Here is a 15,930-nt window from a genome sequence, read left to right as displayed (position 1 = left end):
CTTCTAACAAAACAAGAAAAATAGAAGATTTACTAGGCAACCAAAAAACACAAATTACTCATCTTCTTCCTCATCGGAGATGCTCCAAGATGCTTGAATTGTGTTCAGTTCTTCCTTGAGCTCGGGAAATTTCGTTGCAACCAAAGAAAATTGTTCTTGGATACACTTCACCCTTGAATCGACCTTACACACACCTTTATGAATTTTTTGAAGAAGACTCAACGTGGTAGGGTCACAATTGTTAAGTGTAGCATCTCTTTGTCTTTTGCACACATTCTCTCTTATGCGTCTGAAGGTACACGGAAGAACCAGTTTGGGAACTCTGAGAGAGTTTCCAATTGAATCAAGACCACGATCACGGAAAATTTGTCCAATCAAGCAAGGGTAACCTAACATCTTGATAGGTGAAGTCATCGAAGTCATTTGATAAATGATGAATCCACAAATACCGAGACTTTGAACACCCGATTCAAGGAAATAGACTATTTCCGCAAACTCATGACTCCACCAAGAGTTCTCAATTGTGGAGGGACAAAGATTGGGGATGCCAAGCTTCCCAAATGCTAACAACGGGATACTAAGATCATTAGTATGAAACTTTCCTTGATTCCAAGCTACCTTCTTTCCACAAATCCCAAGAGAGATTTCATCACATGATGGACGTTCTTCATTTGGTCTAGGAAGACGCACGTTTCCCAATGGAGTGTTGGTAATCCTTGAAATTAATTCTCTATCAACAAGAGATCTTTCTATATTTACCATGGATTTGAATTCCATCTTATCAAGATCAACATCGTGAATGTTGGCATAGAAAATTCTTGTGAGAGAATCAAAACCTTGACCATGACCATCAAAGATGTTTCCAAGATTGAAATTTTTGAAGCAAGCTAAATCCTCTTCATGTCCACTAGAAAAATCCAATTTCTTTTCTAGGATAAAACCTTTAGATGAAATCTTTTCAAAGATTCTAGCACAAGAATCATCCACAAACCTAATCCTAAGAGAATTTTGGTCACAAGGAAAATCCATGCTAGAGGAATTTGAACTTTTCGAACTTCTTTTTGAGCCCTTATAGTTCATCATGAGATCAATAAGAAATTGAAAGGAACAAGAGGAATTTACTTACTTCGAGTGAAAACTTAAACACCCTTTCTTTCAATTTCTCCAAAGAAGCTTCAATGGAGGAAAAACACAAAACCCTAGAGGTTCACGTACGCGGACGGGTGATGAAGAAGAGGGTGCGCGAACTTCTTCTTTATAAGACCAAAGATGGGCTTGGACCCGTTTGTGAACCGAGACCCACAAAAGAAAGGTGGGGTTTCCTTAGTCGTTTGTACAACAAAGATTATGCATCCCGTGACAACACACTTTGTAAGAGATGATGGATGCAGATGAAAGTTTTTCTTAGTATTCTAAAAGAGAATAACTATAATTGTACACAGTTCAAACCATTTCTTGCCCCATTCCAAGATATATACAGATGGGGTAGCGCCAAACTTGTTACCAAGAGGCAAAATGTGCAGAGGAATTCTCATGCAGCATTTCTGGTTGATAAGTGTGAACAGTCCCTGTTGTATAATCAAAATAATGATGATAATCAGGGCATTCAGAGCTTTCTCTTCTTTGTTGAGCCTGGTTAGAAGGAAAATTCTTCCGATTCCTGGGTTGCACAGTATTATTATGTACAGAACCTTTTTCGGAGTGATTCTTAGACTTAACAGACTTAAGTTTTTCTAAGAATTTAAAAACGCCTTCGAACGCTTTGAATAGATCTTTATCAATTGATCCATTACGATTAATCTATTGAGGGTCCATATCCTTGAGCGTGACAAACATTTTCTTAATCTTTCCTTCTTTTTATTTTTTCCTTTAGATTGATTCTTATCATCTAAAACTTTCTCTTTAGATGAAGAGAGATTATCATTAGAAACCAGAGGTTTTAACCATAATAATGTTTGAGCAATCTTTAAGGAATTCTGGCGTGCGTTACAGATGCCAAGAGCAAGTTTTCCAAAGAAGTTTCCCATGAGACAATTTTTAAGGAACGATCAAACACAAACTTGTTAGGTTTAAGGTGTTTTCCTGCTCTGATACCAATTGAAAAAGCGGGGGTACAACAACCACACTCAATAATTCGATTAGCAATCTGTATGGACAAACTCCAATATACTTTCTAGAGAATCAACTAGACAGTCAGACTCAATCTAGAGAAAAGTATATCAAAGAGTTTACATCTCAATCTCTTGATTTGATCTTTACTCAAGCAAATAGAAATATTCGAGTCTTAATCAAAGAGAGATAACTTGGATGGTACCAAAGACCAATATCCAAGTGTCAATCAATTTAAATCAACAACCAAAAGGTCGTATATTCTAATTGATTGAACAACGCACAACCTGTGATATTTCAATTATATAAACAAATATAATGCGGAATAGAAATAACACAGACACCAAAATTTTGTTGACGAGGAAACCACAAATGCAGAAAAACTCCGGGACCTAGTCCAGATTGAACACACACTGTATTAAGCCGCTACAGACACTAGCCTACTCCAAAATAACTTCGGTCTGGACTGTAGTTGAACCCCAATCAATCTCACACTGATCCAAGGTACACTTGTGCTCCTACGCCTCTGATCCCAGCCAGATGCTATGTACTTGATTCCCTTAGATGATCTCACCCACTACTAAGAGTTGCTACGACCCAAAGTCGAAGACTTTAATAAACAAATTTGTATCACACAGAAAAGTATACGGTAATAGATAAATCCGTCTCCCACGAATATACCTACGAGTTTTTGTTCCGTCTTTTGATAAATTAAGGTGAACAAGAACCAATCAATAACCCGGACTTATATTCCCGAAGAATAGCCTAGTATTATTGATTACCTCACAATAATGTTGATGGACGTAGCGAAAAAGATATTTCGGAATCACAAACGATGGGACGAAGTGTTTGTGATTACTTTTCTATCTTGCCTATTGGAGATATAATATCTCGAGCCAATTATTTCAATTGTACTCGTAACAATAGAATCAGCAAGATCAGATCACACAACTGCGATAAAAGTAGTATCGGTCTGGCTTCACAATCCCAATGAAGTCTTTAAGTCGTTAACCTGGTTTAGAAGAAGAAAACAAAGGTTAAAGGAGAATTGACTCTAGATTAGCACAACTAGTATCACTCAGAATGTATGGGGATTAGGTTTCCCAGTTACTAGAGTTCTCCCTTATAAAGTCTTTCAAATCAGGGTTTGCAATCAATGTTAGATTGGTAACAAAGCATTCAATATTCACCGTTAGATGAAAACCTGATTAGATTCAAGCTAATATTTCTCAATCGTTGGATCGAAAACTTAGCTTGTTATACACAAATGAAATGTCGAATTTTGGATTTATGAACCGTACCCAAACATTAACATTTTTTGGTTCAAAAATAGTTAACCAATGGTTAGCCATATGATCACTTTCATATCAACCATATTCATAACTAGTCCAAGTGACTCAAATGAACTAGTTAGAGATTTGTTCAATTGCAAGGAAATCTTATGTAACTACACAAGACACAATCGAAGCAAAAACGATTTGATTCACTCGAATCGGTTCATGAAATTTATAGCCACGGTTTGCAAAAGCAGTCCTTAGTGTATTTAAACATGAGTTCAAGAACAACCGATTTTAGATATAACCACTCAAGTTCGCGAACTAGGTTCGCGGACTTAAGCTCATGGAAGGAGTACACAAGCTCCAGCAAAAATTCTCGGGTTTGGGAACTTCGCCAGTTCGCAAACTTGATTCACACCACTTCCATTTCTCTTGATCAACAAAGTTCGCAAACTTTGGTTCAAGGAATAAGGACTTATACATATATGTGTTTCCACAACAATGCTTATATCCTACCAATGGTTATGTAATCTAAACTCTCATTTCAATCATTTGAAACATTTTCAGAGAACGTTATATAACTGTTATTCTCAGACCATTTTTTGTCAGAGCAATTTCCAAAGTGATTGAAACATTACACGACTTTCGTCACTAGGAAAAGATGAATTTGGCTAAAGCGAAAGATTACCTTCACATATTTCGATAAATAGATATACGAGATAAACTCGGCTCTAAATAACAAATGTGTATAATGAAAGTCTATACCAAAACGACTTTTGTCTCAAGTGTAGGAGATAGAGTAAACAGACTTTTGAGTGATAGATAAGTTCAAGTCTCCACATATATTTTAGTCGATGAAGATCCACCAGTTCCTTGGGTAGTCCTTTGTCTTGTATGATGATTGCCATGGAGCCTTGAGCTCAACTACACTTTCTATCCTAATCCGAGACCTTTAGCTATATAGGCTAGAAATCAAGACTTATAGTTTTGATCACTAACATTAACAAACATGCTTGAGATAGCAACGCATGCGAGTTCGACCGAGCAATGCTCTAACAAGCTATATATACAATCATTGACATAAAAAAACGTGTTCATTTGATATTAGACGGTTATCCACTAATGAGAGGTTGTCAGAGATGAAGATTTTATGTGGTAGTTGCTTGTGAGTAGACCATTTAATGACTTGAAGGAGAGCCTAAGATTCTTCTTCTATCAATGAGTTTGCATTAGTTGTCCAGCATACGGCTGCAGTGGAGTCTCCATTTCATATGCGATAGACGACTCTACTCCACGCATTTGTGGATAATTCCCCAAAGAAGCATCAATAAACATGAGTATACAATCTTGATTATCATCTAGAATTATAGAAGTCAAGAGATACTTACTATTACATGGTACAACTGAAAACTATGTATGCATGAGACTATGATATAACTTTTGTGTTTGCTACAAAGATTCTACATCTTTAATACAATCAATAACATTTGTAGGGTTTTGAAATAGATTATCAAAACTAGAGTCTTAAATCTAGCTTTCCGCATTTGCCAAACAGTAACGATGTAGACTTTGTACCATTCAAACATTTGAGGCGTATTTTTTATACGAAGTCAATGCATGATTCATCCTCTAAGACATGGTAACAAAGGAATAATAATCAAAACCTTTAGACATTTTTCAAATCAAACTACTCTTGCAGAAATACAATGAAAAAAAAAATGATCAAATGCTTCAGCAGTTAAACACACAAAGGACATAACTTATCAGAAACAACAACAAATCTAATAAAGTAAGTTTCCAAAGACAGTATATCTCGCAAACATCTTCATATGAAGAGTTTAAACTTTGAGAGGATATCCACGTTGAAAAGCCTAAGCCATTATCGTCGTTTTTGACGAGAAACATTACATTGATCTTGCAGGAAAGCTATATAAGTAGATTTACTAGAGAAATTTCCAGAATTCATCAAAGACAATCTTATGAAATCCATGCCTGAATTTGGCGTTCTTATATTATGATTTTCTTATATCTGATCATCACTAAAAAATTCACATAATGTTCAATCTTCTCATTCACTGTTTTACTGATTAATCAGTTGAGAAATATGAGTATAGTCATGTAAATGATATTAAGATGTTTAACTAACTCACATAAGAGGTCAGAATCAGACTCTATCCATCCATCCTGCCAAATACTTATATCCTCACCTATAAACATTTTCAGAAAAAAAATCTAACAATATCAAGGCCCTTTTTCAACTCATCCTATATCCAATTATAATTTTTTTAAAAGAAACATGCAAAGGTTTTTGTTTAGATATATATTTATATTTCAGAACTCGTACACATAACACTATAAACTGATTCATTTCCTCGAACCAAATTCTATAAGATCTTCTTATATCGTAATTCACTAATTTCAATGAATGTTTGGGTCATTTAGTTAATAAAACCTAATTAAACTTACTTAAAATTTGAAAACCTAACCACCAAACCTTTTGGGTAACCACAAACTATGCCATGCCTTACTGTTCATCCTTTTTGTTTTGGATGATGTCCCCACCAGTATCTACGTTGAATAGCATCCAATTTTTTGATAGCAAAGGCGGCAGAGGGAAGCAAGACATTTGATACATCGACACATAATTAAGAAAAACTTAGATTTGTATAACTCTATCGGTTTGTGGGATTAATTTTTCTTTCCACCAATCAAACTTTCTCCGCATTGAAGCAGTAAGAGGTTGAAAACTAACTTTTTTAGATATATTAAGAAAAATGGCACACCAAGAGAGTTGCCAAATTATTTCATGAATTACAAGTTATTTCATGCTGCCTATTTCTAGATATTTTTTTTTTTACTAAAAGTGATACCACTTTTAAGAGGATTTATAACCCGTCATGTCCTACTAAATCTAATTAACAAATCTTGTGCATGCTTAATCACAAAAGTTTTAACTTTCAGATACAACAATACATCATCAACAAAAAAAAATGCGAGATATAAGGACCACTTCCAGAAGGCTAAACACCATGAATCAACTTTTATTTTTAGCATGAAGAAGATAACGAGACAATCTATCCATACATTTGATAAAAATATAAGGAGATAAACTATCTCCTTGCCTTAGACCTCTTGAGGTGTTAAAAGGATGACAGGAAACACCACTTAAAAGCAAAGAAATGTATGAGGTGCTAAAACAAGACCACAATTGTAGATATCAGTTGATGCCAAGTTAATACCTCTGTTATGCAACGTATATCCCTAGCAGGTAAAGATCCATGCATAGATGCCCAAACCACAAAAAGAGACCTTAAGAGGAACCAACTAAATTTTCGAGGAGATCTTCAAAGTTAAAATCCTTCATAACTGCCATCAAGCTTAAATAGTATTTCTTAAAATAAAAATTCTCACATTTCTTATCTTCTTCATTCTGACATATATAAATCCAAATTTCTCGAGTTATATTTATATCCCAAAAGATCTATCATATCTGCTAGATTTGATGCTCTTTTGAAAATCAAATTCCAAGTAGTACCCTTAAGATCAACAACGTAAACATTCTTATACAACCTAATTATGTAGCGTTTTGGATATTAATTTCTCATTTAAAAAAATCTCCCAAGCCACTAGTCCTGTCGGAAACATACATCTCTGTCATTACATGAAAAAAAGAGATTTCATCTAAATCATGTTTAATTTTGGAAATTTCTATCCAAATGGTTCATTAACATGCTTTGTAGCCAAAAGCTTTTCTCCGGTTTTTGATTTCTCAGTTATGAGTTATGGACATATAACTTTCCTCCAGAGGGATTGTTTGCCATAAGTGACCCTTCTATGCCCACGATAAGGTATTGCATTGTTTTCTTATGATGCGTATCACAGCAAAATAAAGCACTTAGTTATTAAATTTTATTTTTCCCGATAATAAGTTAAATCCAAGTATTATATTCTCGAGCAAATTGCTAACGTTTTTACTAAAGGTTGTGTCTGTCTAAAATTTGAGCTTTTGAAAGACAAAATCAACTCGGTTCACTTATTTTTTCATCAAGGAGGATACATCTAACACGTAAAATCTATGTTCTATCTTTTCATTACTATTATAACAATTGTCTCTAACAATTATATTCAGTTAGTCATACGCAGAACTAATCATATTTCCATACGTGGGTCATTTTTGACGTGGCAAGTTGAGATTTGATACGTGACTTGGTTTTTTTTTATTTTTTTATCGGTGGTGCTATTCACACCATAAAAACACCACACTACTCACGGCTCAGGACATCTAAACCTTACATTTTTAAAATGATGAACCCTTTTATCCAGTGGTGGATCCTGGCTGAAAACCATGAACCAATACTCCTGCAACACCTAGCATTTGAGCTGTGAATAGAGCTCTAAGTGGAGCTATGAATAGCATTTCCGCTTTTTTATACTTCTATGGCACGATATAAAAAGCGCAAACTTGACACCAAATCATCAATAATACTCCATAGTGCAGCTCCATGGAAGGATGACTTTCTATGCAGCTCATTTTAAATGGAATGTGGTCGGACATTATCACTAACAATGTTAACCAGGAAATCCCACTACTTTTCAAAGGAGCTTTGATAAAAATTTATAATAAGAAAATAACTTTTCGAATTACTTAAATTAAAAATCCGGAAGTTAGTTTGGAAGCACTCCCTCCGTTTTGGAAAAGTGTTACTTTCATTTTCTTTCAATTTGGCCTATTTTTAAGGTAAAATAAAAAATTAAAAGTAATATTTTTCCAGAAACGGAGGTAGTATAATTTTATAGTGACTTTTTTCTTCTAAAATATAGGAAGGATAATTTTAGAAGCTTCAAGTGGGGGATACTCAAAGTTAACTGAGGTTGTATTTTGGTTAAGGGGTCCTTTTATTAGGTGTGAAATAACCATATTATCCTTACCCTAATAAAAATTAAAAAGAAAAACTAAAAACCTTTTTTTTCTAGTATCCCCCTTTCATTTTTCTTCTCCATCAAAAAATTCTACAAATCATGATGAATGATTTTTGATTTAGGTTATCAAAAAAATCATTTTGAGTAGCGAGCAAATTATGATAATTAAAATGATTTGAATCAAAACCATCTAGGTTATAAAAAAAAAAGTCAAAATTGTATTTAAATAAAAAAAAATCGAATTTGAATTTCAGTAGCAGGTTAACAGTCGGTATTGTTTTGTTGGATGAATACAATAAAAACACTACAGTCGGTATTGTTTTGTCAAGATGAATACTATACCGACAGTTCAGTCGGTATTGTTTTGTCGGATGAATACAATACCGACCGTGGCTCTGTAAATGAACATTTTGATTAACTTTATGTTTGAATTGGGGTTTGGTTCGGGGTTTTTTCATAAATGAAAGTTTGATTGTCTACAAGTTGCAATTAGGAGTCATTAAAATCAATTTAAGCACTTTCTCATATCACACAAATCTTCCAAAATCCTTCTTTTTTTCATCTAATCAAAATATATTATTTAAAGTATTCCTAAACACATTTGGATAAGGGATACTTCAATTACTTCATAATTTTTTTTTTGTTTTTTTAATATCCCTCAATTTGTGGAGGCATGCCAAAAATGCCTTCTAATTTTACGAGGACGAAAAAATTCTCTTTGCTTCTTATTTCAAGGATTGGTTCGGCTCCTTTCAGTATCCAAGATGCTTCTAATTTCAAGGATTTATTCGGCTTTCTGGTATCCAAGATATTTACCAAGTCAGAGATTTTTTTTTTTGCTCATTTGGTGTGCGTGGCTGAACAACATTTCATGTTGGTGTCAGTGTGTCACTAGCATCCATCTGAAAGTTCAATCCTAGACTAGACGCCGATCTTTCGGATCGGCTATAAAAATCGCTACTGGATCGGGTAGGATCGACCGATCCAGTGCAAGCATATGACTCATCAGACCCTACATTTTCTCATTTTCCTCTTTGTAATTATAGCTGCCATAAATTCATCCTCATTTGAGTCATTTCAACTTCTGCTAATCTAAGGTAAGAATTAGGAATATTTATTTCTTCTACAATAAATTTCTTTTTTACCTTCTCATTCACTCTCCTCTCCTAGGGTTCCATTTCATTTCATTTCTTGTGATAATTTTGTTTTCAATCATATTCCTGAATCTTATTTTTGTGTTTTGTGGGAGTGAGAAGAAGTAAATCTCTCTGCTGCATGCAAAGCCAGAGATCTGTCCCAAGAAATGGAGCAAAATCAGCAGTCCACCTCTTCAAATGGTAATAATATGAATCTCAATTTGATGATTTTTAGTAGTGTGAGTAAAATTTCACCTGGATTTTGCTGCTGATATTCACAATGTATGTGCTGCAGGTTCAGGTGTTCCTCCACCTCCTCCAGAGCCATTAATGTATAAGAATCACTTGATTACTTATACACAGAGATCAGCAATCCCATTACCTGTTTATGAAACTGTTAATTTAGGTTATAGATGTACTGTCCATGTTAATGGAGTAGCTTATACCACGGTTGATACATTTAGGAATCCTAAAGATGCTGAACAGGAAGCGTCGAAACTGGCTTTAGAGTCTATTGCTAAGAAGATTAAGGAAGAAAGTATCGCCATTATTAACAAGGTGTGTGTTTTCATGCTAATTTGAAGTTTAATTTACACAAATTCCCTTGATATGTTCCAATGTTTATGTGTTCGGAAAGCAATTTTGTTATGCATTTTTCCTTGTTTTTGTTTTTATAATTGATAGTAGTGTAGTAGTTAGTTTTAAACGTTAGGGAGGAATCGAGTTTCAATTCATTATCTCTAGTAGATAGACAACATCGACACTGCTTACTCCTTGTGAATTTACATTCCACGCTCGATAAGTGTTATGTCCGTTAGGAGGTTTAGTTTTGGAGCAAAGCAATGAGATGATTGTGGAGACAATGAGTTGCAGGGTAGCAGGTGGAGCACCGTAGAGCATGACTTCAGTCTCAGCTTAGGACTTTCTAATTTTCATATTATGGCGAGTATCTCAATTTCTGAACATTCGACACAAACCATGAACTCGATTCTAATTTCACACATGCCTGAGCTGGGCTCATATAAAGCAAGTCAGATTGTGATAAGATATCAAGGCTTTTCCAAGTTATGGAGATCAACATTTTGAATGAAAATTAGATTAAACTTCAAAGCTTGTTTCCGCTGACTCATAACAGTCAGTTCAAACTTAGCATGTCTAGCTGTAGAATCTTATGGCTAACATGATTTTTTTTTTCTCCAACATGCGACGGCCAACTAAGTAGTTTTGAATGGTTTCCTGGAGTTCATAAGTTCCATCTCTTGCAACTGGAGGAGATTGTTTAGTGTTTTTTTTTCCAAAAAACTACTTAATTTGTAGGGTCAGTTGGGCATGCAGCTCACTATTGCATCTCATGATAAAGCGTGGCTAACAGTGTTCATTATCTAGCTCGCCTTATTAGGAATAAAGTGAGTTTCTTATTTGCTAAGCCTTGCGCAGGCAGCTCAAGTGGAGTATGGGTTGCATGTCAACTTTAGTGTCTGATTTCTTCTGAGTTTTGTTTTGCTGAAGATTGAAAGTATGTTTTCCTTTCTTTGTTCCTTCCAGGACCCTGTATCTTGCAAATCCATTCTCAATGAGTATGCAGTCAAATTGAATCTGCCAATACCTATGTATACAACGACACAACCAGAGCTTCTTCCCATCTTCAACTCCTCTTTAGAGTTTAATGGTAAATCTTACACTGGTCCTGCTGCCAGAAGCAAGAAAGATGCAGAACGGTTGGCAGCTCGCATGGCTATTCATTCTATAATAGGTATATGAGCCCAATAAATATATCTGCGTACATATATCTGCATACATAGTCCCATATTTCTGCTTTCTGTTGCTTGGGTTTACGATTCAATATGGAGATACTCCTTAATATTTCAGTTCAAATTGTCTTTCAGTAAGTTTGCCTGTTTGTGCTGTAACATGTTAAGAGCATCGATCTCCCGTTCACACATGTCTGGATATCCAATATAATGTTTTAAGTATCTTGCAGGTGCTTCTGGTTCAGGGACTTCTCTTCCAGAGATTATCATATCCAAAAGTAGACTATCTAATGCGTCCCGTATGCTTGAGGAGTCTCAGATTATCCAAGATAGTCACACTGCAATGGTGGCAACCCCGGGGTGTAATTGTGGGGGTTCCACAAGGAAAAGGAAACAAATTCTGAACCCTTCTTCGCAGACGTTTAATGAAGGTGTAACATCAACACCCCCACCTTCAGAATGTAAGAAACCTAGAGATGAAAACTCTTGTGAAACGAGTGCTGGTCCAATAGGAAATGTGGCACACTTACTGGATCAACCTGTGTCAATCAGTGAACATTGTAGAGCTGTTTCTGATGCATCTCGTGTAGTCGAGGAGTCTCAGACTATCCAGGATACTAGCATGGTCACGGTGACAAGCCCAGGGAGTAATTCTGGGGGCTCCAGGATGAAGGGGAAAGAAATTCTGAACTCTTCATTTTCACAGACACCCGTTGAAGTTGTAACAGCAACACCTACACCCTCCAATGGAATAGGAAACACGACATCCTTATTGGATCAACTTGTGGATGGGTGCTCAGATAGAAAGGTGAGTGAACACTATAAAGCTTCTTTTTCTTCTTTTTAAAGATTAACTAGTGTAAAGTAAAGAAAGGGATTAAATATCGGGGAGTGGTCGAGTGGATAAATTGGGGAGTGGATTCCACTTCATGTGCGGTTGTCCTTTTTCATTTGTTTTTGTTGGTAGTAGAGTAGTTAAATGTTTAAGTTTCAACCTCAAGTTGCGGGTTCCACCTCAACTTAGACTTTCTTATTCTTTTCTTGCTGCAGTTGGTTTAACTCGTGCATATGAAATTCTAAACAGTAGACACAAACCATTGAACTCGATTTAAAATCCAGTCATACCTGAACTTGGCATTAATAGTGTAAGTCAGACTCAGTTAGGACTATCAAGGCCTAGGCAGGTTGTGGAAAACCAACATTTAGAGTTGAAGTTAGATTACAGCTCGTTTCTGCTGGGTCATTACAGTCAGTACAATCTCATGGGCAGCTTTTTTGAATTTTGTTTTTGCACATGCACATGCCATCCAAATCAGCAGCTTTAAAAAGTTATTTTGTGTAGTCTTTAAGTTTTCTTATCTTTTATGTGGGCTGGAGGAGACTCTTATGAAGTTTTTTGTTTCAAAAGACTACTTTAATTTTAGGGTCAGTTGGGCATGGAGCTGAGCTCACTGAGCCATCTCCCGCTGAGGTGTAGCAATGTGCATTATTTATCAGGAAATATTTAAGGCGAGTCTTTTAACCTTGCAGATGCACATCAAGTAGAATATGATGTGCATGTGAGCATGTCTATAATTCTCAATGAGTAAGTTCGAGTTGTGTTTTGCCGAAGATGTGTTAGTTTACTCTCCTTTGTTTATTCCTTCCAGGACACACTATCTTACAAATCCATTCTCAATGAGTACGCAGTCAAGATGAATCATCCAGTACTTGCATATACAACAACTCAAGCAGATCCTCATTCCTTCTTCGTCTCTTCTTTAGTATTTAACGGTAAAACGTACACTGGTCCTGCTGCCAGAAACAAGAAAGATGCAGAACGGTTGACAGCTCGCACGGTTATCCATTCTATAACAGGTATATTCTGTATATTTGGATTATGCATATAGGTATATCTAGTAGCTTTCCTAGATAGTGTATATATATATGTTGAGTTTATGGTTCAATACAGAGATCACTGGTGTGTTCTGGAATATAAAACTTAGGTCTAGTTGTTACGATCATATGGAGGGAAATTTTCTTGGTACTGGTTTGCTTTTGAATCCAGAATTGTCAGCTGGGTTTCGTATGTTTTCGAATGAAGAATCATTAGCTTGAATATACGGCAATAATTTTTAATATTTAGAGTATTTTGCAGGTACTTCTGATCCAGGGACTTGTCTTTCAGAAATTATGAAATTTAAAAGCAGGCTGTCTAATGCACCCCGTAAAGATGTAGGAGGAACACCTTCACCCTCTCATGAAATCAAGAAACCGAAAGAAGAACCTCTATTTGAAACCAATGCTGGTCCAATAGGAAATGTAGCACCCTTATTAGATAAACCTGTTGGTGGGTGCTAAGACAGATTGGTGAGTGAACATTATTCAGCATCATTCTTATACTTATCATTTTTAGTCAATTGAGTTATTCCAGCATAGATGTCTTGTAATTTGTAAAGCGCTTTTCAGGTTCTTCAATTTCCTTCTTTTAGTATGCAATTACTTTTTTCTATATAAAAGTAAAAAATGAATGCATTTACTTTTACCTGCTCCAACTTAGTCACACATCTTTCATACGAGTATTCTGGCTTCCGCACAAAAAGCTTTTTCAGTGATAACTGTTTATTTTTCTTTTTATTTGCAGGTTACATAGTACTCTTTCAACTCAACCTTCTGTAGTTTTTTTTCCTGAGTCGTACATACTCGTTCATAAGTGCTATAATCTTAGCGTGTTCAAAGGGTAAGGGTATGTATTAGGCATCAGTTGTCACCTAGTGTTATATAATCTTTATTTTGTTTATATTAAGATGTCATAGCATTATGTAATCATGTCCTAGGTTGTCTGGTTCTAATTTGTGTTACAGCTGTTGTTGGTTAACTTAAGGAGGCAGTATGTGACACTTCTTATAAGAAAATGTGGAAACTTTACTTTTGTGCCACACTCGAGTGTTTTCTCGAACCTTTCTGCCTTTAGTTTTTTACTGCATCCTTCAAATGTGTTGGTACAGGTACTTGGTAAGTTTATGCCACTGTTGAAGCAAGTTAAAATGTTCGATTTTTTTGGGTGGAAATATCTTAGTTATGCCACGGGAACAAACATACACCTGCATTTACACTTGATTTCATGGTGGTCCAAAGCAAATTACAGTAAATGTTTTTGGTACAATTGTACCTCCCTACGGTGACCAAGTCATGTCTATCATCTCATCTGTTAGGTATGTGAAAAATGTGGTGCATATGCAGCAAATTCAGATTGTTACATTTTGAAGCATAAGTCTGACTTACAAATAAGAACACATCCGGTCAAAAAAAATAATAATATTACCTCTGTTTCTGCCTTCTGGAACTCTCTTTCTGGTCATTTTTCAATTGACCAAATCGAAAAAATGATAGTAATTTTTTTCCAGAAAGGTTTGTAAACCCGGTTAAATTGGGAGCTCCTGAAAACAATTAGGGGCCCTTCATTACAGGACAAAAAGGGACATGAAATAGCAATTATGGATTATTCCTTATCCCAATTTTTTTGAAATGGCTAAAGTACCCATAAATTATTAGTGTTAATTAAGTTAATTAGGTAAATTAAGATGTTAATTAGTTTAGTTAGATTAAAATCATATTTTTGGGTAAATTTTATGATAAAAGTAAAATTGTGTTTTTGTGTTGTGGGGAAGGAGAAGTTGAGTTTTTGGGGAAAAAGTTAGGGTTATTTGAAATGAGTGATTCTAGTGGAGGAAATGATGTTGTTGAAGCTTCAAATAACAACATGATTGTGTTGATGGTGAGATTGTCTCAACTAATCCTATGGATTGGATGTTTGACGAAGAGATGTTAATAGAGGAAGCCTTGAATATTGGTGCAAATGAAGATCTCATTGCTCAAAATGAAGGAACCAACCCTCAAAATGAGGAACCCGAAGCTCAAAACAATCAGATAAACATCTTATACCATTCGATTTATCTGTTTGTTGCTCAAAGTGGTCGAATCATCCACACTGTGGAACAACTCAGTGTAAGGGTCGTCATAGTCGGGGGTGTATACCCAAACGACTCTCTAATGCCGTCATTTTATTGACACTACCAATGACGACTCAAACCTGCAATTTTTCGAAATTATGAAAAATCGTTAGGTAGTGTGATAAACATTAACGACCTTTTTTAGCTAGGTCACTTAGAGTCGTTATGTTGTTTTGTTTACACAAGAACGACTCTAAAACTAAAACTCTCTGTAAAGTATAACACTTAGGGTAGTCATATATGTAGTCATATGAAATGACGATTCTTAAATACACAATAACGATTCTACTAAATTAAGATAACTATCCTTCCATTTTCTTAGACAGAAAGGTAGTTTTTGGTCATATAGAGTCGTTAGTGTATAAAAAAAGGGTCGTCAGAGTAGGATCGTCAATTGGTTCTATAATACATTGACGACTCTATTCTAGGGAAAAAACCTTAAAACCCAGAAAAAGGGTCGTTTTCTCCTACACCTTAGACATCAACGATTTTTCATACCTTAAAACCCAGAAAAAGGGTTGCTAGGGAATGATTTAGTTATTTATTTAATACCTAATCTACCTTCTTAATTAATTTTAGGTTATGTTTAGTGGATGATTTAGTTAAAAACAATTAGTGAGATTAAATTAAAAGATGGGTTTATTATTAGTTGAGTAGAATTATTGAGAGAGTAGAGTTAGAGAAGATGAAAGAGAAAAACATGGAAAATAAAAAAAAATTTCCAATTCACTAAGTTTGAGTATTC

At 35.2% G+C, this 15,930-nt stretch overlaps 1 protein-coding gene across 4 annotated transcripts; it reads left to right on the top strand.

Annotated features, from left to right (window-relative positions):
- Window positions 1-9,353: 9,353 nt before the first annotated feature.
- Window positions 9,354-14,111, top strand: LOC113284266. 4 transcript variants are annotated; one of them, XM_026533685.1, is made up of 8 exons: window positions 9,354-9,403; window positions 9,563-9,643; window positions 9,738-10,000; window positions 10,988-11,195; window positions 11,424-12,001; window positions 12,843-13,050; window positions 13,331-13,542; window positions 13,817-14,111. In XM_026533685.1, exons 2-7 carry the CDS (start codon window positions 9,610-9,612, stop codon window positions 13,531-13,533), a joined length of 1,494 nt encoding a protein of 497 aa, XP_026389470.1. In that variant the 5' UTR covers window positions 9,354-9,403; window positions 9,563-9,609; the 3' UTR covers window positions 13,534-13,542; window positions 13,817-14,111. The 4 variants fall into 4 exon arrangements, with proteins under 4 accessions (XP_026389470.1, XP_026389469.1, XP_026389471.1 ...); XM_026533684.1 differs by having other exon boundaries at window positions 9,358-9,403; window positions 9,556-9,643; XM_026533686.1 differs by lacking the exon at window positions 9,354-9,403 and having other exon boundaries at window positions 9,420-9,643; window positions 9,738-9,743; window positions 9,907-10,000.
- The last annotated feature ends 1,819 nt before the right edge of the window (window positions 14,112-15,930 follow it).

Source organism: Papaver somniferum, chromosome 5 (genome assembly GCF_003573695.1).
Source record: "Papaver somniferum cultivar HN1 chromosome 5, ASM357369v1, whole genome shotgun sequence".
Taxonomy (NCBI): domain Eukaryota; kingdom Viridiplantae; phylum Streptophyta; class Magnoliopsida; order Ranunculales; family Papaveraceae; genus Papaver; species Papaver somniferum.
This window is presented reverse-complemented; position numbering and strand designations above follow the sequence as displayed.

Excerpts from the sequence above, each read along its gene's own strand:
- LOC113284266 (XM_026533685.1), top strand. The coding sequence starts at position 9,610 with ATGGAGCAAAATCAGCAGTCCACCTCTTCAAATG. Across the intron at positions 10,001-10,987 it reads GTATCGCCATTATTAACAAG|GACCCTGTATCTTGCAAATC; the intron begins GTGTGTGTTTTC and ends TGTTCCTTCCAG. Across the intron at positions 11,196-11,423 it reads GGCTATTCATTCTATAATAG|GTGCTTCTGGTTCAGGGACT; the intron begins GTATATGAGCCC and ends AGTATCTTGCAG.